Source organism: Glycine max, chromosome 15 (genome assembly GCF_000004515.6).
Source record: "Glycine max cultivar Williams 82 chromosome 15, Glycine_max_v4.0, whole genome shotgun sequence".
Classification (NCBI taxonomy): domain Eukaryota; kingdom Viridiplantae; phylum Streptophyta; class Magnoliopsida; order Fabales; family Fabaceae; genus Glycine; species Glycine max.
This window is the reverse complement of record NC_038251.2, coordinates 48883473-48908518: the sequence shown is the minus strand read 5'-3', so window position 1 is coordinate 48908518 and position 25046 is coordinate 48883473. Positions and strand designations below refer to the sequence as shown.

Here is a 25046-nt window from a genome sequence, read left to right as displayed (position 1 = left end):
AAAAACATAATATTCTTACAAAATATTACTATTTTCTTTTTTTTTATATAGAATTTTTTTTTTATGATTCCTTTGTGTTTGTTTTCAATAGATAGACAGAGCTTCAATGCTAGATGAGGCCATAGAATATTTAAAGCAGCTCTAGCTTCCAGTGCAAGTAAGTTTTAATTTCATTCATTCGTGATATTAGATTAGTCAACTCCTTGGATATGTCTTATCTTACAAAGCCATTTCTTTTTGTTTTCTTTACCATGATATGGGAGACACCTACATTCTGGTTCTCTGATTATAATTTCAAGTTCAATTTAAAAATGTCAGTTGTTTAATTTGCACTAGAAAGACATAATACGGGTGTGTGGACATATTACGACGGTTATCCAATAACCGTAGTAGAAAGTCATTTCTTGAAGACACAAATAAAGACGGTCTTTCATAGCCCGTCGTAGTAGGTGGAACTTTCTAAGACGGTTAAATTACAATCGTCGTAGAATGTCAATTACCGTACACGCTTACTAGGACGGTTAAACAGATAATCGTCGTAGACTGATACAACATATTACAACGGTTAATATATAACCATCGTAAAAAGTGGCATATACAACGACGGTTCTCATATCCGTCTTTATAATTTTTTTTGCTTTTTACGACGCCTCATTTTACGACGGTTCAAAACCGTCGTAAAATGTGCGATTTAATCGACTTAAAAAGTAATAATTCTAGTAGTGTAGCTATCCAACAAAATTAAATTGAACTTTAAGTTAGGCTTAATGGCTCAAAGCACAGTACTGTAGAAACTGTAAATCACTATAAAACATGATATGAATCTGCATAAGGTTACATCAAAATGCATTAAAAAGTTGCACATATCTTTTTACATTTGAACAGCTATCATTAGCAAGATCCAAGCGCAGTATCATTTTCACGACACTTGATGTAAAAATAGAAAAAGAAGAGATGATGAATAAAGGGGATGAGGAATGGTGATATATGATATAAAGAAGACAAAAATGAAGTTTCTCTGTTTGAAGAGAATCAGATTAAAGGAACCGCTCTAAACATTTTAGATGACACATAATGGAATTGACAGTTGTATTGGACATTTTAGTTGAAAATAAATCATTTCAGATTACGTGCATGTTTCTTGACGATCAAAAGCTTAATAGACATAACATAATTGATTGAAATTGGTAGAAGAGAATGAAGAAAGAAAGAAAGTAACACAAAATTGAGCAATTGGTATTTGCGAGCTCTACCTGCAATATGAGTCTGAGTCACTCAAGGAGTGATATTTCTGATATCAAATTCTCTTCTATCTTCACCCAATGAAGAAGCAACATTGTTGTTGTTACACAACCATAACCAGTGTTTCCACATCTTTGTTGTTGATATCTGAATTAGTACTCTCAACCATGCTTTTACTATGTACTGGTATCTGGCTCTAAATTTGCTTTCAACAGGTGCAGGTCGGGTATTTTTATCGGCAAAGGAAATTTTATTGATAAGCACCAACAGCAGATAAGCATGTACATCAGTATACTGATACCCTTGCTGCCAAAAGCAAACAACCTGACCAAGCATCCCCTCCTATCTACAAACGTGATTATAACAAAGGAAATGTGATAAATCTATACTATTAAAGTTCCCTGCACCTCTCAATGTGACAAGTTTAGCTAAATGATTACAACTTCCTGAAAGAAACTTACAAGACCTGACATGCATATTCCTTGTTGCTTTTTGTTGGTAGTTTATTAGATGATAGTTGATAGTTGATAGTTTTAGATAATTGTTTTAAAAAGAAGGCTATGTCATTAATTTTTTGGATGATCAATTACAACATACCAATTGCCTATTTATAGGCTCAAATCACCAACCTTTCAATAGTGGTGAATGTTTCTACATTACTTTAGATCTTTTTAGAGTTTTCATGATAGATTAGTATCATGATAGTTTTAAATTCTTCTATCTTATACATACACTTATAGTTCTAGATTATTCTATCATATTCATACACATTATAGTTTTAGATTGTTCTACCATATTCATACACACTATAATTCTAGGATATTTTACTATTTTCATACATATTATATTTAAGAAAATTCTAAAAATTTGTAACAATTTCAATACTTTTGGTTTGCTTGCAGACATCAATTTTGCACTGGCAGCTCATGCCTAAGCACATCAAAACTGAGACAATATCAGCAATGTTTCTACTCACTCAAAGTTGCAATTGGGGCATGTGGGTTGGGCAGCCATACGGTGGCATGTTAGAACTCTATTTCATGATGTGTAAGCGGAAGTGAGCTTGACTGAGCAAGCTTGTGACAGGTAAATTAACTAGGAGGGACTGTTATCTTTCCCATTCAATGAGTAATTAAAAGTATAATCAGTTTCCAATGGAATGCACAAAAGGCTTAAATTAAATTGTAATGACGATGATATTGCTGCTACAATTTGAAATGAGTAATTGATATTTTAAAATTGTGGTGATATGGTTACTATTTTGTATAGGAGGTGGATTCTAGAATTTGAGGTATTGACATATTGTCAAATAGTCTGACGTGATTATTGCTTGCTGAGACATGCGCGTCTAGGTCACACCCACAACGATGATAGAATCTTAATAAGTTTATAGATTTTTATTGTTCAATCTCAGTAAAAACTGAGCTAATATATATGAAGTTAGATAAATGCTTGATATAATCACTTATGAACAGCTCTGTATTCGTCACTGATGGAAATATTCTAATAACCTTAATTTCATTATATGATTATCCTCTAACTTAATTTTGTTCTTTTTCTTTATGTGTTGTTGATGGCAAATGAACTGCATGGAATTTGAAGTGGTGCTATCTGCGTAACAGTATGAGAACCGGAGTCTTTCCTTATCAATAATTACTGTCTGCATTATATTTAGAGTAAGATTTCTGCAGTTGCTTTTATATGGCCTTCTTTCCATATATATCTGCATGTTACCTGACTGTTTCAAAATTGGTTGGCCCATATATGCATCTAGACAATTATATTATAATCAACTGTTCTATGCTTTTCTTACACGTATAAGTAAAACTATTAGCTGTAGTTCACCAATTAAACTATCTCCGTTGCAGCACCATAAGCAAATATAAAAAATAGGTTAAATTATATTTTTCATCCTTATAAATATTAAAATCTTCAAAAATTTGTGCCTGCAAAATTGAGTATGCTTTTGTCCTTGTAAACTATAAATGTGTGATATTTTGATTCAGAATTAAATTCAAAAGATATGAACTTTCATGTCAATGTCAAATGATTAACACATAAAATTCTAGTTAACACGAGACAAGGACCTAACGTTGACAATTAGAATTAAATCTCTCAAATTTAGCTCCAAGCCAAAATATCACACATCTAAATTTTGCGAGAATGGAAAACATACACTAAATTTTATAGAGATAAATTTTAAACATTTCGATATTTATAGGAACGAAAATATATTTTAACCTATAAAATAAAAAGTACCTCTATTGGAAACAAATGAATGGATTAACAAAATTCGTCTATCTATAAAAAAGGAGAAAAAGCTTTCCTTATTAATTTATTTGGAAGAATCTCCTAGAAAAGTGCTTCCTTCCTTTCAGCTTGTCGTTGCTTTAGTGATCTTCATTCTTGATTCCACTCTTTACGCTATACATTCTGAAAATCAATTGCAGTATTTGGATGTTTTATGAAGCTGTAGCAGGAGAGTAGACAGAAGAATTATTATCTGTTGTTGCCTCTCGAGTCTTGACATCATCCCCTACGTGCCAGCTTTCATTGTTAGGTTTGGATATCAAGAAATGTTATAACTTAGACAAATTATTAGATAAGACTTCAGTATGCATTTGTTTCGTATGATACAAAGAAATGCTAATTACATTAATTGATTTACTCAAATTATGTAGCATATCTTCAAGTATAAGTTTAAATTTTGTATTTTAAATTATTTGCAATTCGTGTTTTACATGCATGTAACTAAAATCAAACAATTTGATTTTTTTCTTATAAAAAAAATAATTAGGGTGGTGAGAGATGTCATAATTTTTTTTTTAAAAAATAATTTCATATAATAGTACAAGATAATTTATTTATAATATATAAAAGTTGAACATCTCAATCCCACACGTCATCAAAATTAATGATTTGGATAAAGAGACTTTCTCAATACCATGTAATGCAAAATTAGTGAAAGAGAATATTATTTGCAACACTATATTAATTCAAATAGCATTCATCAACAACCATTGATATATTTTACTAAAATTAATAACTTCTCTCATTAATAACAATTTAAATTATTTCTAATATTTACTTTTACATATTGAATTAATGTGAAAGAAAAAATAATAAATGTAAAAGTCTACACTAATTTGATATTACTATCTGCACACAAATTTATTTATTTTTATAGTTAATTACTTTAAAATATATTTCTGAAAAAATAATAAATTAAATTCATGACATTAAAGTTATAAAATATTATATATATATATATATATATATAAAAAATATATAAAAATTATATATATATATATATATATATATATATATATATAAATTCAAAAGTAAAATATATATATATATATATATATATATATATATATATATATATATATATATATATATATATATATATATATATATATATATATATATATATATATATATATATATATATATATATATATATATAATGTGTTTTAAGATTAAATTTTATGTAAAATAAATAAATGAATCTGAACTCTAAATTAATTTATTTGTGCATTATAATTTTCAATTAGGTTCATCCATAGTTGTTTAAATGTATTAATTCTAATTATATAATTTTGATAATATTTTAAATAATATTTGACAATGATTAATTATATTTATTTTAAAAAACTACATCAAACTATATATTTCACAAAATAGCTAAAAGTATTTATAATATTATATACTGTAAAATAATATATATTAAATTTTCTAAGTTGTTATTAATATTATTATTATTATATAATAAAATAACAGGAATTATTATTATTATTTATATTATTATATATTAAACTAGTATAATATATTATTTGTTTGTTGTTTTTTTCACTTGTTTCTTTATAAAAAATTATTATTATTTAAATCTTTTAATAATGAAATTATTTTTAAAATTAATAATATTTATACTCATTGATTATAATTAAAATTACATTACCGTTTTCATCGTTCATTATCAAATTGATGGTTTCATTTTCTATCTTCTTCTTTTTCTTCTTTTCATTATTATAATATCATTTCTTTCATTTTTTTTTTATTTTTATGTATGCAAAAAGATATTCGCATTTAAATCTTTTAGATCGACAAGGTATAAGGAGGTTCTATATTCATAATTGATAAAAATTCATATGTTTAAATTTTTATTTTTAGTGTTATTTATATTTATATTTTGATTTTAGGTCTTTATGATTTTTTTGAATGATTTTTGTGAAATTAAATAAACATTTGAATCAATATTATGTTTTATTAAAAAATTCTTAAATGAATCATTTATCTAATACATATTCTGTGAAGAATGAAAAGTGGAAACTGAAGATCATATTTGATTAGGTATATATCATCCTAATCTGTCATTTATCATTTTTTTTCTTTGCAAGTATCACTCCCGTTATGTTTTCTTCGTTTTATTATTATGTTATTACATGTTTTGATATGATATCATTTATTTTATTCTTCATTTTTATGCATGAAAGAATCATTTGAACATGTTATCGATCATAGTTAATAATAAAAATTTAATCCCTTATTCTCTTGTTTTGAGTCTACTATGAGAGATGACATTTGAGCTTGTGCAACTATTCTAAGATTCTTTTCATTTATTTTTAGTTTATGTTGTCTGCAGGATTCTTTAATGTGTTAGGATTATTATTGGTTTGTAGAGCTACTAGTATTTTGGATTAAAAAAAAAACATTGATATGAAATATGTTGTGAGTTGCTATTACACTGATATGGTTCTATTCATTTATTTATTTTAAAGATCAGATCAAGTTTTTAAAAATATTAGTTGGACACACAAAAATTGTATGATAGATAATAGGTTAAATTTAAGACTTGGTTTTATAAAAGAGATGAGACCTATTTATAATAAGTTTAATTTTATTTGACCTATTCACATTTTTAAATGTGATATGAGTTTATTCCATCCATTAAGATATGTAAAATGCTAATCAATGTATCCTTAGAACATTGGTTAATCAATTAAAAGGATTTTTTTATTAAGATACACAGTTACACTATCCATGACTTTTTACACTCTTTTACAGTATTTATAATAAATATTTTCTCCTCTAAATTCCTTAATTAATATCCTAAGAATATTGATTAGTAAAACTCTTAAGATATAAGTTATCTGTTGGTGCTTTTATTTTTTGTTTGGTTTAAATTTGTTGTATTAATTAAGATAAGTAATAAAATAATAAAAAATAATAATTAAATTTTATAAATAATAACTGAAACAGTAATCTCTTCCTGAATCCCCCACCTTTTGACAATGACGTAAATATTGAAAGCTGTTTCAGGTTTGCACGTGAAACTGTCGTTGAATCCCCCCACCTTGAGTAAATACTCACCATTCACTGAACGCAAAGTGACAAAACTGGGTCTGAGTTATGTCTCAGATAATGCATTAAAGGTCACTGAAATCTCACGTGAACACATGTTCCACTAATTCGTCTTGGTCATCTTTGCACCGTTGTCCTTTGTCAGACACGTCTTCCACGCGCTCTTCCAATTAAGCCCCTTGAATCCAGTACTATAAATATTTCTTTCATTGTTGTTAAATAAATTTGTCTCATGCTTTTATATCTTATTATTATTTTTTATGTTAATGATCATTTTTATTCGTTAAAAATTAATGTTATTATCTTTCATTGTTGTTAAATAAATTTATCTCATGCTTTTATATTTTATTATTTTTTTTATATTAATGATCATTTTTATTCGTTAAAAATCAATATTCTTTATCTTTCAAGGATCTCATGCGCTTATTTATTACTTGATTAATAGTTCATCATCAAGTAAGTATTTATTCATGTTCTATTTAAACCTTTTTTTTTTTGTAGAAATAGACAAATTTTAAATATTATTACATAAATGACATTTCATTATAAGAGTGTACTGCCAGCAATTTATGAAATAAAAAGTGAATTTATGAAAATAGAAAACCCTAGCAGACCTACACAACAATATACCCTGTCCTGGATTCCCTTTCAGGTATCGAATAACACAGAGAACAGCCTCCCAATGGGCCTCTTTAGGTGCCTGCATAAATTGAGACAACACATGCACACAATATGAAAGCTCGGGTCTAGTAAAACAAAGGTAAATGAAATGACCTACTAATCGCCTATACTGATCAGGATAAGGAAAAGGCAAGTCTGCTACAAGTGTCAGACGATGATTCTATTCAATTGGCACATTTGATGGCTTAACTCTCAAAAGTCCAGCTTCGGCTATAATGTTCAAAGCATATTTGTGTTGACAAAGAAAGATACCCGCGGAAGATTGTGTCACTTCAACACCCAAGAAATATTTGAAGATCCCCAAGTCTTTCATGTGAAAACAATTGTGTAAATAGGCTTAAATTCAGTGATAGCTTCATGATTTTCTCCTGAAATGATTAGGTCATCAACATACACTAACACTGCAATATATATCCCCAGTCTTTGTAGGATGAAAAGAGAATAATCAAACAGAGATTGCCGAAATCCGTAGTGTTTTAGTGCAGTGGACAGCTTAGCAAACCAACAATGAGACGTCTGTTTGAGTCCATATAAGGACTTGTTGAGTTTACACACAATTCCATATTGCTGAGGAAGAAAGCCAGGAGGCGGCATCATGTACACAACCTCCTCAAGGTCCTCATGTAAAAATGCATTGTGCACATCCATCTGATGTAATTCCCAAGCTCGAGTGCTACGACTAACACTGTGCGGAGCGTTACCATTTTTACAACGGGTGCAAAAGTTTTTGTGTAATCGATCCCCTCTTATTGATGATTGCCAAGAATTACTAATCATGCTTTGAATCGTTCTACACTTCCATCAGATTTATGCTTTATTTTGTACTCTCACTTGCAGCCATGTGTTTTCTTTCCTAGAGGCAATTGTGTGGTTGTCCAAGTTCCATTGGTCTCAAGGGCATGTATCTCACTTTTCATTGCATCTCTCCACCAATTTTCTTTCACCGCATTAGTATAAGTGACAGACTCCTTTTCCTGTGAAATAGATGCAAGAAAAGCAAGATGTGCAAGAGAAAAATGATCATAATTCACATAATCAGTTATGGGATAAGGCACACCTGAGTTTACCTTTGGAGAGGGTGAACAGTTGGATGAGCTCAATCTTTTGGTGGTATTTGTCACATAATCTTGCAATCGAGTAGAAGGTTGTTTGATTCTATGTCCTCTACCTAATAATGACTCGATTGGTGACATAGATGGAAGCAGTGTATCTTTTATGTCCATATTTTGGAAAGTAACACCTTGTTCATCGAACCCTGTATTTGGTTCACCCCCTCTATCATCATTTTCATATCACCACTTTCTTCAGTACTTCTTGTGATCTGTTTCTTCTACACCATCAGTCACATCACCAACAATTTCTTCACAACTCCAATTTTTAGGAGGAACATCTTCTTTGGTAGTAAAAGGATACTTGGTCTCAACAAATTCAACATCTCGAGAGACAAAAATCTCTTTTGTTTCTAAGTCAAACAACTTCCACCTTTTCTTGCCATAAGGATAGCCAATAAACACACACTTTTTACTCCTACTTGCAAATTTATCACCATTCCTTCTTTGATTATGGGCATAACATAAGGAGTCAAATATTCTCAAATGTTCATATGCAGGTTGTTGCCAATATAGCATCTCATATGGAGTTTTCCCGTTCAAAACAGTGGAAGGAGTTCGATTAATCAAATATGCTGCAGTTAAAATACATCCCCCCAGAACTTAATAGGAAGATTACCTTGAAATTGCAGTGCTCAAGCCACATTTAAAATATGCCTATGTTTTCGTTCCACTCTCCCATTTTGTTGGGATGTTCCGGTGCAAGATGTCTGAAAAATTATTCCATGATCAAGTAAATATCTTTTCATGCATCTGAATTCTGTCCCATTATCACTTCTGAATATTTTGACTTATTTATGAAACTGCCTCTCAAGTAGAGAAAAAAAATTGTGAAGCATTGTCGATACTTCTCGTTTTATTAGCTAATAGGTATACTCATACAACACACGAATAATCATCAACTATTGTGAGGAAATAAAAAGCACCATAAGTAGAAGGAGTTCTATATGATCCCCATAAATCACAATGAACTAATTCAAATGCACTACTGACTTTATGTTCACCCAAAGGAAACTTCTCTCTAGTCTGTTTGACTCTAAAACAAACTTCGCATGTTTTATTCACCATATTTTTATCTTTGTGTTTTCTAACCTCAAGAATCAACTAGGCGATCTTCAAGGAAGGATGTCCCAACCATTTGTACCACAAGTCCATGGAATGCAAACCATCAGTTTATAAGCTCTCACATTTCGAACCCCTAAGAGGAAATAAAGCCCATCCCTCCATTCACCTGCTTTAATCAACATCTTTGAAATACGATCCTACACAACACATAACTTATCGGTGAATTGAATAACACATTTCAATTCATCCATCATCTGTGAAGTAGATATCAAATTGAAATTCAATTTAAGCACATAGAGAACATTAGTAAGTTTTAAGCCTCCATCTAGCACCACGCTTCCTTTTCTAATCGTTGTTGTATGTTGTCCATTAGGAAGTCCGATTGGACAACTTTGAATATCTCGTAGTTCATGCATATTATTTAGATTTCCAGTCATGTGGTTGGAAGCCCCTGTGCCAATTATCTATGTATTGGTATCATGTTCACCTGTCATCTTGTCATTAGAGTTTATTTTTTGAGCATTTAGTAATTCTACCAACGTCTGTCAGTGCTCTGCAGTAAGTCCAGTGAAACCTGAACTATCTCCTTCTGAGATCCTGGTTTCTGCATTTGTTTCACCACTATGCACAATATTTGTATGCACTTTTCCTCTTATAGTTTTGGGATCGTCGTTGGAATTCAATTCATATGGTGAAGTCTTCTTCACCATCTTATCTTCTTGCTTATAAGACTTATTCTTAGGAGCCTCCTTTTCATGATGACTCATGCATAGTCACCAAATTTCAACTAGAATCTATTGGCTCTGATACCATAACGGATTTTATGACAGAATAATTATGTTATGTGTTTCATGTTTTGCTAAGGCATAAATATATACAAGAGAGTTATAACAAAATCTCCTAAGATTGAGCTATATAGATTGATCCTCCAAATAAAACTCCTAAGATTATGTCTAGACTAAAAAAAATTGATTTACATTATCACAGACTAATAATACGTAATAATATAATAATTACATATAATTTCACAGAGATTATGTTATCTCCTGTTATTTCATTATGATATCATTATTGTAGAACACTTAGGAAACCTTCTCTTACCCACACATGACAGCAACCCATGATTCCAGAATGGAACAACATAGTGTCATACACAATTTTCAAAATCCTCTCCCTCCAAAGAAAACACACAATTCAAATATGTATATTAATAATAAAAGAATAATTCAAGTGTGATACATAATTCATTACACAATTGTGTCCCTGAACCATGAACCACTGCTTAAACTTCCAATATTCTCTTTCAAGCTATTGTAATGTTTACTATTCTTTTAACTTAACATTTTTCTTTCTCTCTGCTTCTATTTTAATTTTATTTTATTTAAAAAATTTAGAGAGACACTCACCCCTAGTTAGCATAAAGAAAAATGTTTCTCCAGAATGTAAAATAAACACAAACGACAAATTGGAGAATTAGATTATTTATCATAAATTAACATTTTTTTAGGGGCACTAGTTGCAAGGGTTTATTTTGATTAGTTTCAAAACACGTTACTATGGTTGAACAGCAGAAGGAAAAAAAAGAAGAAGAAAAAGACTATATGCACCAAAGTTCAGCTTACTCATGCTAGCAAGGCTGCCAATAAAATAAAAGTAGATCACAATAGGGCGGTACAGTTCAGCTTATCCATGAAATATATATGCACCAATCAAAGATTTGCCGTACAGTTCAGCTTATCCATGAAATATATATGCACCAATCAAAGAGTTGCCGTACAGTTCAGCTTATCCATGCTAGGAAGGCTACCAATAAAATAAAAGTTGACGGTAGATATGAGTGGGGAAGGAAAACAGCTAGTATTATAGACTAGTATTTTGCTAAGTTTGACCTGAAACATTTGAAAGGAGTTAAATGACAAGGAGCTAGTATATACATAGAGAAAGACTTGAGCAGCATCTCTCCAAGAGAGCAATACAAAGTGAAGCAGCATAAGCATACTTGAGTCTAGAGGTAGTTTTTCTTTCGTACGTGATTTCTGAATCTTTCTCTCCAAAGCTTCAATAGGCAAATAAGATTAGCTATCTTCTTCTTGTTGTAGTTGTTATTGTTATGAATGCTATTATTACATGAAAGTTTCTTTCTTTTTGGGTGAAAGATGTTGTTCGTTAACTTTGTTTCTGTTTCTCTAAGGGGGTGTTTGGTTTGATTGTTTTCTGTTTTCATTTTCACTGAAAACAGAAAACGGTGATGAAAATGTGTTTGGTTGGATTTCTGAAAACATTTTTAGTGAAAATGAAAACAGGAAATAACCAGAAAATGAAAACAATAAATTCTCGTTTTCAGTATTTTCAATTGAGAACAGAAACCTCATTTTGGGTAAAATGAAATTGCGGTGACAATGAATGTAATTTTAAGCAAATCTAAAAAGACAAGAAGTCAAGAAGTCAATATATCATAAATTTTCAGTATTTTTATTTCATGAAAACAGAAAACAAGAAGTCAAACCAAACATGTTTTTAGAATTCTAATCTTTTGAAAATGAAAACAATTTTCCGAAAATGAAAACAGGAAATGAAAACAGAAAATGAAAATGCAAATCAAACACACCCTAAGTGTTCTGTGTTCTCTTGCTTGGCTGGGTTATTATGTGAATTTTACATGATAAGATTAAGGATAAAAATACACTAATCATTAATTAGATGTTTATGACCTCAACCCTTTAAAGTCTGATTTGATCTGATGTGGCTAACAAAAGGATTGGACTTGATTATTTTTAATGATTTATTTAATTAAATATACTGGATTTAGGCTTATAAAAAAAAATCTGTTCATAAGTCAGCTTATTTAGTTATATAATATAAAAAAATAATTTTACATCAATCATTATGATTAATTAATTTATTGACGAAAAATTATATATAGAGAGAGTCTTAATTACTTTGGTTTATCCTTATAGTGGTGTCATATTATATGACTTTTAACTTAGTATTTCATATCCATTTTATATTATTTTTAATTGTTTTTTGACTTTTATGGTAGTTTGTTTATGTTAGTCATATCACAAGAATTATCATATATTTTTTAAGCATATTTTTTTATTGTTAGTGTTTTTAGGTTTTTATTTTTAAAAAAATTAAATTTAGATAACAATATAAGGAATGATTTTTTTATCATATATTATTTTTTAAAGGGTCATTAGCCAATTTAAAATTAAGTTAATGAATTGTGGGTTTTTAAATTGGTTAACAGGTCATGTAAGCTTTTGAAAAGATTAATCACACACAAAAATCCTATAAATATATAATAGGTCAAAATTAGACCTTAATTTTATAAAATAAGTCAAACCTATTTTTAAAAAGTTTAGTCCAGTTTGACCTATTCACATCCTTAGATGTGATCCAAACTTATTTGGCCTATTAAGATATGACAAATGCTAACTAATGTGTCCTTAGGATATTGGTTAACGAATTAAAAAAATGTTTTTTTTATTGAGATTGATGCACAAAATTACATTGTTCATGTTTTTTTACACTTATATAATATCTTTGATAAATATTTTTTCTTTCTAATTCTTTAACTATTATTCTAAGAATAATTTTTTATTAATTAATAGTGTAAAATTATTTTAATTTCTCATCACTATTAAATTCTTTAAATAATTAATATACCACCATTTTCATAATGAATGACATTTTGGTGATCATTGTGATGAACAAATTTAATAAATATAAACGTTAATTCCTTCACCTTAACTTGAATATGTCACATTTTATAAATGTCATTGTTTTATTTGAATAATATAAAGTATGAATTAACATAATGGTCAAAGGATGATCTTCTATTTAGCTTAATTAGATATTCAAATGACCAACTAGATATTCAAATGACCAACTTTTAAACTCTGTATCTCTAATGGATCATTATACAAGAAAAATTAGAGTAATTAGAGTATTGAATGAATTTATGAATTTGAGAGCAGTACAATAGCATTTAATATAATTTATTATTTATTGCTATGTTCGTCGTCTTCCGTTATAATTCACAGATAGTACAAGGGGCTGGCGATGGATGCGATAGCTCATGTCCCAGATGTTTCTGAAATAGCTCATTTGCCGGGTGTTTCTCAAATTGCTAATTATGTGATTACATTTATTAAGGATCAAATTGGGTACATATCCTCCTACGAGGAAAACCTTGAAAAGCTTATGACCGAGGTTCAACGTCTGAAGGATACTCAAGACGGTGTGCAACACCGGGTTGTTGAGGCTAAAAGGAATGGAGAGAAGATTGAAAATATTGTACAGAACTGGCTCAAGAAAGCAAATGAAATTGTTGCTGCGGCAAATAAAGTTATTGATGTTGATGGAACTAGATGGTGTCTGGGACAATATTGTCCCTATCTGTGGACAAGATGTCAGCTGAGCAAGAGTTTTGAAAAAATGACAAAAGAGATTTTAGATGTCATAAAGAAAGCAAAATTTGATAATAGATTTTCTTACCGTGATGCCCCTGATGTCACAATTACACCATTAGAGCGAGGTTATGAAACACTGGAGTCCAGAACATCAATGCTGAATGAGATTAAGGAAATTCTTAAGGATCCTAAAATGTACGTGATTGGGGTGCATGGGATGGGTGGCGTGGGTAAAACCACTCTTGTGAATGAGTTAGCTTGGCAAGTAAAGAAAGATGGATTATTTGGTGCTGTAGCCATTGCCGATATAACGAATTCTCAAGATGTGAAAAAAATTCAAGGCCAAATTGCTGATGCGTTGGATTTGAAACTTGAAAAAGAGTCAGAAAGAGGAAGAGCAACAGAACTGCGTCAAAGGATAAAAAAGGAGGAGAAAGTTCTGATTATTCTAGATGACATTTGGAGTGAACTTAATTTGACAGAAGTGGGAATTCCTTTTGGTGATGAACACAATGGTTGCAAATTGGTGATAACTTCCAGAGAACGTGAAGTGTTGACAAAGATGAATACTAAAAAATATTTTAATCTTACAGCTTTACTGGAGGAGGATAGTTGGAATTTGTTCCAGAAAATAGCAGGTAATGTTGTTAATGAAGTTAGTATAAAACCAATTGCAGAAGAAGTGGCAAAATGTTGTGCTGGTTTGCCTCTTTTGATCGCAGCCGTGGCAAAGGGTTTGATACAAAAGGAAGTCCATGCTTGGAGGGTTGCCCTAACAAAACTAAAGAAATTTAAGCATAAAGAGTTGGAGAATATTGTCTACCCTGCTTTGAAGTTAAGTTATGATAATTTAGATACAGAGGAATTGAAGTCACTATTCTTATTCATTGGTTCATTTGGACTAAATGAGATGCTCACTGAAGATTTGTTTATATGCTGTTGGGGGTGGGGCTTTTATGGTGGCGTGGACAAATTGATGGATGCACGAGACACACATTACGCATTAATAAATGAGCTTAGGGCCTCTTCATTATTGCTTGAAGGTGAACTTGGTTGGGTTCGAATGCATGATGTTGTGCGTGACGTGGCTAAATCAATTGCATCTGAGTCTCCTCCGACCGACCCGACCTATCCCACCTATATAGAACTCTCAAATTTAGAAATTCTTTCCTTGGCCAAGTCTAGTTTTGCAGAGCTCCCAGGAGGAATAAAACATCTGACTCGTCTTCGTTTGCTAAATTTAACAGACTGCAGTTCACTAAGAGTCATTCCTACAAATCTTATATCAAGTTTGATGTGCTTAGAAGAATTGTACATGGGAGGTTGCAATAATATTGAATGGGAGGTTGAAGGAAGCAAAAGTGAAAGCGACAATGCTAACGTACGTGAGTTACAGGATTTGCATAATTTGACAACTTTGGAGATATCATTCATAGATACTTCGGTTTTGCCAATGGACTTCCAGTTCCCTGCAAATCTCGAAAGATACAACATATTGATTGGGAGTTGGGCGTTGTCTTCAATATGGTATGGTGGAGCTCTCGAAAGAACACTTAAGCTCACAGACTATTGGTGGACGAGCAGATCGTTGTTCACCACAGTTGAGGACTTGAGCTTTGCTAAATTAAAGGGTGTTAAGGATTTGTTGTATGATTTGGATGTGGAAGGTTTTCCTCAATTAAAGCATCTGTATATCCAAGACACTGATGAATTGTTGCACCTCATTAACCCAAGAAGGTTGGTGAATCCCCATTCTGCATTTCTCAATTTGGAGACTTTGGTTCTTGATGATCTATGTAAGATGGAAGAAATATGTCATGGTCCAATGCAGACACAGTTTTTTGCAAAGCTAAAAGTTATTGAAGTTACATCTTGCGATGGGTTGAAGAATCTATTTTTGTATTCTCTCACAGGAAACCTTTCTCAACTTCATGAGATTGAAATTTCTAGTTGTGAAGGTATGACAGAGATCATAGCTGTGGAAAAACAAGAGGATCAGAAAGAACTTCTCCAGATTGACCTGCCTGAATTGCATTCTGTCACTTTACGAGGTTTACCTGAGCTTCAGAGTTTTTATTGTTCTGTAACAGTCGATCAGAGCATTCCTTTGGCACTGTTTAATCAACAGGTAAACTCATGTCTTACAATGGCTTCGATATTTCAATTCTTTTTTGCAACTTTAAATATTTAATTGTAACTGTTTTCTCAAAAGTTTGATTTAACAAAAATTGTATACTTTAATCATAATTTATTTTCTTAAGTTTGTAGATATAATTTTCTATTTTACCAATTATAGACAGAGATGAATCTAGAAATGTATTTAAGAAGGGGACGATATATTTTATTAGATAATTATTTAAATATTTTACTTTTAATAAATAATTATTTATTAAATAATAAGTTTAAAAATATTAATTATTTTTTATGAATAAAAATAAAAATATGATCTACTACTATAAAATATTTAAATAAATATCAATTCAAATTTTTTTATATATTTTATTTTATTAATTTTTTTAATAATTTTAACTTTTTTTCCTCATTTATACATACTATGGCAAGGGAGAGAGATAAGTCCTTACTTGACCCCTTACTTAGATCCGTCCTTGATTATTGTAGAGTTCCTCTAACAATTACCCATTATTAGTGTATGGATTTCCATTGCCATTTTTTTTTACCATATTGTATATTTCCATAGGTGGTGACCCCTAAACTTGAAACATTGAAGTTGTATGACATGAATTTATGCAAGATATGGGATGACAAACTTCCGGTCGTTTCATGCTTTCAAAACTTGACGAGTTTGATAGTTTACGACTGTAATCGTTTGATAAGTTTGTTTCCATCTGGGGTGCCAGAAGCACTGGTCAAACTAGAATGTGTTGAGATTTCCCGGTGCAAAAGAATGAAAGCAATATTTGCACAAAAAGAGGTAAATATTCCAGAATTAAACAATATTATAATTATTTGTAATTGCTTTAAAAATATTTAAATTCAAATTAGATCTAAAAATATTAAAAATGATAGATTCAAAGACATAAAAAACCATGTTAAACCATTTCATTGATATTAAAAACATAAGATGACGTATTATACACATGTCAGAAGTATATTAAAGATAAAATATATATTTAATTGAAATCAATTTTTCATATTCAGTTATGATTTGTTAAAATGTTCTCTTATTGTTAAAAACATAAGTGGATGTAATAGATGTATGTTAGGAGTGAATAGTTAACCACTATGAGAGTATTCAAATGAGAGTGAATTAATTTTTGAAGTTATTATCACTTTTTTAAAATATGTATACATTATATTTTATGAATCATTTTTTTTTTTTGTTAATGGACTCAAAAGAAAGGATATAAATTTTTATCCTTGTCAGACATAATTATAGGTCAAGTTTTATTAGTTTTTCAGTTAAATTTTGAATTAATTAGAGTTTTTTTTTCCTTAATGAACTAGAAGATTAAAACAATTAAAAGAAAGAATATAATAAATTTTTATTCTTCAGAAATGTTCATTGTTATTTTATTTTTACAATTACTATTTCAATTTGACTAGAATGATAAAAAAAAAATTTATGGGGGGAATGACGAAACAAACAGAGCACAAACACAGAATAGAGTAAAACAATTCATTAAAGATAAAAATTAGAGTAATTCATTAATGAAAAAAAATGCAATTCATTAATTAGAGTAAAATAGAAATGAACTTATATTTAAAATATAACAATAAAAAAGATCTCGTCGTCGCCGGTATGAATAGTAGTTAAAAATACAAAATATAGTCTAAAAGAAAATAATCAAACATATTGATCATCTGATATGATGTTATTTTAGCTTTTTAGCTTAACATAGGTTAGCCTCCCATCCCATAGGGAATACCAATGGTGTCTAAAAAACGTCTTAAAGAATGTATAAATTTTAATTATATATAACTAAAATTTATAATAGATAAAAGTATAAAAATTAAATTTTAATTAAAAAATTTGTTTAAACAATTTTTTTCAAATATATATCTAATATTCTATATTTTCGATAAAAACAGATTATAATATTATTTATAATTATTAATAATTTATTTTGAAATTCCATTTAAAAACAAAGGTAAAAAAAATTGAAAGCTAGATAAAAATAAAAAATATCAAGAAACTTTTAAAAGTGAAAAGAGAGGGAATATCAATAATTACTAATTGAGAGAATGGACATGTTGTTCATTATAATTTGGAATTTAGGATTAGATTAAGATTCATTAAGAATAAAATAATCATTGTAATAGATAAAAATATATAAAAATTATATTAAAAATAAAATTCGTAAAAAGTAAATATTTTTAAACATATAAATTATATTATATATTTTTTATAAACAACTTAGAGTGATACAATATTATTTTAATTTCTACTATTTTTTTTAAAATACAATTCATTTTAAAAACAGAGATTAAAAAAATTTAAAGCAATGGAGAAAATCAATTATGTAAATAAGAAAATGGAATAGTTGTTTTAGATGGTTGATAAAAACCATTTTAGCTACTTGTAGTGGTAGTGCATAAAAATGCACATCCAAAAGAGAAAAGAGAGAATATCAATAATTTTTAATTGAAAGAAAGGACATATTCTGTATTATAATTTATAATATAGAATTAGGTTATGACAAAACTAATTTTAGAATTTATTTTCTATAAACAAGAAAAATATTTTCAATTTTTTCGTAGAAACTATTTTAAATTTGATACAAAGTATTTAGTTTTCAAATTTAAATTAAGAATTATAAATTAGAAAAGAATACAGAACCCCCTAAAAAATGAGAGTGAAAATAAATTCTAAAACAGATTTCATGCAAAGATGAAAATATAAATTTAATTATCATAGGAAGTTATTACAAAATTCACGACTTCTAAATTCTATAACATAATTTTTTTATTTAATTATCATATTATTTTTTTACTTTCAAAGTCATTTGTTATTTACTTTTTATTACAAGTTCTAAAAAATGTTTGAAATAATATCAATCTAAGTTGGTGAGGTTTTGGCGCTGGGGTTGGGGTGTGTGTAAGTTATAAAATTATCATGAGCATCATAACGGGACCTATAAAATTTAATTTCATGTATTTAATAAGTTTATAACATTTGTGTAAAATAAATTAAATTAATGGTGACTACCAAACCTAATTGATTAAGTAAAATTAGATAAATTTATATATTTTCATAAAATGAATTAAATAAATGGGAACTCATAAAATTAATTAACTTAATACAATTATATAGAATTATTATATTTATGTAAAATAAATTTAATTGATGAGGACTCATGCAATTAATAAATACAATATAATACGATAAAAATTATATTATATACCACCATAGAGACTTTAATTATTTCAAAAATAAAATTAAAGAAAATAGAAGCAGTTACTTGATTCACGACTTTCATATTATATTCAGATTAAAAATTATAACATAATGTAATATATTAATGAAATTAAAAGTTGCATATAACTTTATAGCTTTGAATAAAAATCTTACATAACTTTGACGTCTTATAAAAAATGAAAACAAAAAGTCATGTGCGGAAAGTTATTATTTTCTTGCATATTTTATATTTAAAATAAAAATCCATTGTTGATATTTACGATTTCATTTTAGAGAATTTGTAAGAGCAAACACTAACCGTACAAATTAAGAATTAATTCAAATCTATACCATTTCAATTTTTTTTGAAACAAATTTCTCCTGCGCGACAAAAATAAAAGTCAACTTCGGAATTTGATATGACACTTGTGTATTAATTTGAAATATATTTTGTAGGGTCAATTTCCAAACTCGGAGACAGTGGAAATGAGCATCAAGAATGATCGGGAATCAATACGGCCTAATCAAGTGCCTCCAAATTCCTTTCATCACAAGCTGAAGATTGACATTAGTGGCTGTGAAAGCATGGATTTTGTCTTTCCCATATCTGCGGCTACAGAGCTTCGGCAGCACCAATTTCTTGAAATAAGATCGTGTGGCATAAAGAATATTTTTGAAAAAAGTGATAGTACTAGCGATATGACGCATGTTTACCTTGAAAAAATAATTGTAGAGAGGTGTACAGGCATGAAGACCGTAATTCCATCCTGTGTGCTATTTCAGTGTTTAGATGAATTGATTGTGTTCAGTTGTCATACACTGCTAAATATTATAAGGCCATCAACAACCACAAGTTTACCAAAACTCCGCATTTTAAGGATAAGGGGATGTAATGAGCTAGAGGAAATTTGCGGAAGCAGTAATGAGGGTGATGGAGCAGTACTGGATGAGATTGCTTTTATGAAATTGGAGGAATTGACATTGAACAACTTACCGAGGCTCAGAAGCTTTTGCCAGGGAAGTTACGACTTCAGGTTTCCATCACTACAAATAGTACGTTTGGAAAATTGTCCAATGATGGAGACTTTTTGTCAGGGAAATATAACCACACCAAGCCTCACAGAGGTGGAATATGGAAGTTACGACTACAGGCATATGCTGAGTGACGGTCCTCCAAATTCGTTTCATTGCATGGATAGTACAGGCATGAAGAAAATAACTGTAGAGAAGTGTACAGGCATGAAGACCATAATTCCATCCTGTGCGCTATTTCAGTGTTTAGATGAATTGATTGTGTTCAGTTGTCATACACTGGTCAATATTATAAGGCCATCAACCACAAGTTTACCAAAACTCCGCATTTTAAGGATATGGGATTGTAATGAGCTAGAGGAAATTTGCGGAAGCAGTAATGAGGGTGATGCACCAGTACTGGATGAGATTGCTTTTATGAAATTGGAGGAATTGACATTGGAATGCTTACCGAGGCTCACAAGCTTTTGCCAGGGAAGTTACCACTTCAGGTTTCCATCACTACAAATTGTACGTTTGATAAAATGTCCAATGATGGAGACTTTTTGTCAGGGAAACATAACCACACCAAGCCTCACAAAGGTGGAATATGAAAGTTACGACTTCAGGCATACGAGTGAAGATCATCGGCGTATGCTGAGTGACGGTCGTCCGCATATGATGAGACAATATAATTGGTATGGCGACCTTAATACTACTGTTAGAACAGTTTTCACTAAAAAGGTACACATCAACCAAATTTTAGCTTCTTAACTCCAATTCTTATTCCAACCCTTTGATGTTAAGAATGTTATGATGTGTTACATGCATAATTAATGAAATTAAAAGTTGTATATAACTTTATAGCTTTAGTTAAAAGTGATACATACTACTCGATTTAAATGAACCACATTTAATTACACAATTTACATACAAGTTAAAATTTTCTTTAACTTATTTTTTAATTGAAACTTACATTAAGAATAAAAAAAATTATTATCGGAATTAAAACCTCAGTTAATTAAAAGATATTTTAAAGATATTAATATTAAATAGAATAAAATTAGTTGAAATTCTCTTATATTTGATATTAGAGGAAGGAACAATTATGACTTACAATCTTTTTTATAAAAAAAATTAATATCATATGTGGAAGTATACAAATATTTTTTATTTGATCATTAAATATAAAACAAAAAAACGTTATTATACTGATAACAATTTATTTTTTATTATTTTGTTGCTTATTTTATATTTAAAATAAAAAATCATTGCTCATATTTAGGATTTCATTTTAGAGAATTCAAAAGTGTAAATGACTTAAAGTCTATACTATTTCATTATTTTGGAATATATATTGTAGTATCGAGACATGGAGAAACTGGTTATCAGACGAGACAACTGTAATTGGAAGTTCATATGGCCTAATCAAGTGACTCCAAATTCCTTTCCTAACTTGACGCAAATTGACATTTCTTCCTGTGAAGGCCAGTATGTCTTTCCCATCCATGTAGCCAAAGTGCTTCGGAAGCTCCAAGTTCTTGAAATAAGCTGCTGTACCATAGAGAATATTGTTGAAGAAAGTGATAGTACTTGTGATATGACGGTTGTTTATCTTCAAGTACGGTATTGTCATAATATGATGACCATAGTCCCATCCTCTGTTCAGTTTTATTCTTTAGATGAATTGCATGTGACCAAGTGTAGAGGACTAGTAAATATTATAATGCCATCAACAATCGCAAACTTACCAAATCTCCGCATTCTAAGTATAAAGTACTGTTTTGAGCTAGAGGAAATTTATGGAAGCAATAATGAGAGTGATGAACCACTGGGCGAGATTGCTTTTATGAAATTGGAGGAATTGACATTGAAATCCTTACGGAGTCTCACAAGCTTTTGCCAGGGAAGTTACAGCTTCAATTTTCCATCATTACAAAAGGTACAGTTGAAAGACTGTCCCGTGATGGAGACTTTCTGTCATGGAAACTTAACCACAACAAGCCACATTGAGGTGCGATGCCTATATGGATCGAGTAATGAAGAATCAGAAGATCATTGGGATGGTAACCTTAATACTACTATTAGAACAATTTTCACTAAAGAGGTACATATCAACCAAACTTCAGGTTCCTAGTTCCATTTCTTACTCCTACTTTTGCTGTTAAGAATTTAATGCTCTGTTTTATATTGTTGAGTATCCAGAATGCAGAACAAGATTTGAATTCATCATTAGTATCAGACGACGCTGAAAGAATCAGAAGATCATTGGGAAGGTAACCTTAATACTACTATTAGAACAATTTTCATAAGTTTGTAGATATAATTTTCTATTTTACCAATTATAGACTGGGATGAATCTAGAAATGTATTTAAGAAGGGGTCGATATTTTTTTATTAGATAATTATTTAAATATTTTACTTTTAACAAATAATTATTTATTAAATAACAAATTTAAAAATATTAATTATTTATTTATGAATAAAATTAAAAATATGATCTACTACTATAAAATATTTAAATAAATATCAATTCAAAAACTAATTTTTTTTGTCACTACAAATTAAGACACTGAGCTGTAGGTATTTAGGTATGGCTATAATTTTGTGTTTTGAATTTTATATCTTTCATCATAATTTTAATAATTCGGCACATTGGGCTGTTCGATTTCTGCTCCATGATTTTAATGGGTTGTGTTACTCTTTATATCTTTTGCATTTTTAGTGTTATATGAGTGGGAATGGGAAGGGTAGGATTGGATTAGATGGAACTTGTGTAGAGAATAGTAGCCACTCAGCTGCCTATAGTTTTTCGGCTTTTATTTTCTACACATTTTCGCAGTATCAGGTTCCGTATTCTTTTGTTAGAGGAATTATATAATCTATCTATTATAGAGTTAATATTCAGGATTAGTCTTGTTATATTTGGGAGCCCATCCGCGCTAAACTTTGTGTTTTACTTTAGCACTGCAATTTACTCCAATGGACGATATATTAATTTTCCTTACTATCTTTTCTGTAGGTACTGGGTTTGATTTGAATTTTACACATCCGACACTTGCCTTTTGGCCAGCGAGTCCTTGCCAATAAATTGACATTTTGGTCTCTTCCATGCTTGTCATCAACAACAAAACTTAAATGTTTTCATATTTCTTTTTTGTATTTAAATATTGAACTTTATGTAACAATCTGAGATGTAAAATTTATTTTTCTTGTCATTGTAACGGTGTATATGTAACATCCTTACAGAAATCACTTGCTATCTGATTAAATTACACTGTTTATAGAATCATAATGTAAAAATCTGAGGTTGCTACATAGTTGGGTTAAGCACGTGAAGTCAGGAAGCCCAAGTCATATTTGATTGTGTATCTTTTCAGAATTAAGTTAATCTTTTCATCCCATATCAGCATTTCATTCTTGTGTGGCTGAGTGGTTCAATATTTCACTTTCTCGCTTACTTTGGCCCCGTTCAAGGGTGATTGTGAGTTTCTGGCTTATGGCTTTTAAATATAATTTTTAAAACAAAAATGCGTTCAACAAAAATGGAGCTGAATTGGTATTCAACTCAATTTTAAAACTGATTTACATTCATCATCAAAATCAAGAAAAAAAGTTATGTAAATTTGGTTTAATTTTAAAAACATTCCAATCACCACCACCGCCACTACCCCCGCATGTGCCACCGCCACCACACTGCCCATGTCACTTCCTCTACCGTCACCACCACCACCACCTGCAGTAACAGATCCAGAAATTTTCCTTAGTGAGGGCAATAAATAGTTTATAATATTATACAAAAGAAAAATATCACTAATTTTTACAAAATACATAATGTTATGACTTAAGAACAATTTGAAATACTTAAGTTTCTACAAATTACAATTGTCCTTTATGCATTTTTATTGAAAATGATCTATGATTGTTTCATTGTCAATACTATAAAAATTTCTGTCTATGTAATTAACCAAACAATCAATGAATCATTCATCTTCTCGTATGCAATTAACCAAACAATCAATGAATCATTCATCTTCTCGTATGCAATTGACATTCTATTCTTTACAAAATTTATTGCAGAGAAATCTCATAAATGACAAACTCTAAGTCCCTTTCTTACTGTTGTGCTTGGAAGTGAAATCCTGTGTGGCTACAGTTAGCCTTTGCATACAATTAACTAGTCATATGAGGATTTCTTTTGACAAAAGTTTGTTCTCCATAGCTTTGAACTCAAATAGTCATTCTTATTCTCTCTCTTTTTTTTTTCCTTTTTTTTTCTCTTCATGGGTTTAGGATATATCCCCTATGCTCTTGTATTTTCTTCTGTTTTTAATATATATACTTCTGGTCTGCTTCATGTTATGCATGAGCATGCCAGTTTTTTAATAAAAAAAATAGCAGTAAATAGGCAAAAAGTATGTTTATCTGTGTTTTAATTTTTTTTCCATTGCTAGAATGAGAGGAGGTTAATCACAGCAACATTAAAAAAAACTCTTCTGGCGAGCGAGGGAGCTTTCTAAAGTGAGGTCTATAAATATTCCTAAAAAAGTAAGAATCACCGAAAAAGTTGCGTTGGTAAGAAATTCATACCAATCCATAATTTTTTTTTTGAATTTTTATGTAAAAGGTCTATAAAGGGAATTAATATCCAAATCTATTCCTTTATAGCTGAAAGAAATTCCTATGGTCCCAACAAATAAAGTAAAGAGCACTAAAACAAGGATAGAAAATCGCATAGTATTATCGGATTCATTTGGATATAAACAAGCAGTTTTTTTACTGCCAAAATAATTAATATAACAA

At 29.7% G+C, this 25046-nt stretch overlaps 1 protein-coding gene across 2 annotated transcripts; it reads left to right on the top strand.

The window, feature by feature from the left end:
- Positions 1 to 11286: 11286 nt before the first annotated feature.
- Positions 11287 to 23515, top strand: LOC100812069 (probable disease resistance protein At4g27220). 2 transcript variants are annotated; one of them, XM_003546709.5, is made up of 7 exons: positions 11287 to 11472; positions 13508 to 16004; positions 16575 to 16808; positions 19689 to 20987; positions 21607 to 22350; positions 22449 to 22519; positions 23266 to 23515. In XM_003546709.5, the coding sequence occupies exons 2-7, from the start codon at positions 13527 to 13529 to the stop codon at positions 23276 to 23278; spliced, it is 4839 nt and encodes a 1612-aa protein (XP_003546757.3). In that variant the 5' UTR covers positions 11287 to 11472; positions 13508 to 13526; the 3' UTR covers positions 23279 to 23515. The 2 variants fall into 2 exon arrangements, with proteins under 2 accessions (XP_003546757.3, XP_014623692.2); XM_014768206.3 differs by lacking the exon at positions 16575 to 16808.
- The last annotated feature ends 1531 nt before the right edge of the window (positions 23516 to 25046 follow it).

What these genes read in the sequence shown, in the direction of transcription:
- LOC100812069 (XM_003546709.5), top strand. Translation starts at nt 13,527, where the DNA reads ATGGATGCGATAGCTCATGTCCCAGATGTTTCTGAAATAGCTCATTTG. An exon ending in GAACAGTTTTCACTAAAAAG is followed by an intron (nt 20,988 to 21,606) that starts GTACACATCAAC and finishes TATATATTGTAG; the next exon opens with TATCGAGACATGGAGAAACT. An exon ending in GAACAATTTTCACTAAAGAG is followed by an intron (nt 22,351 to 22,448) that starts GTACATATCAAC and finishes TTGAGTATCCAG; the next exon opens with AATGCAGAACAAGATTTGAA.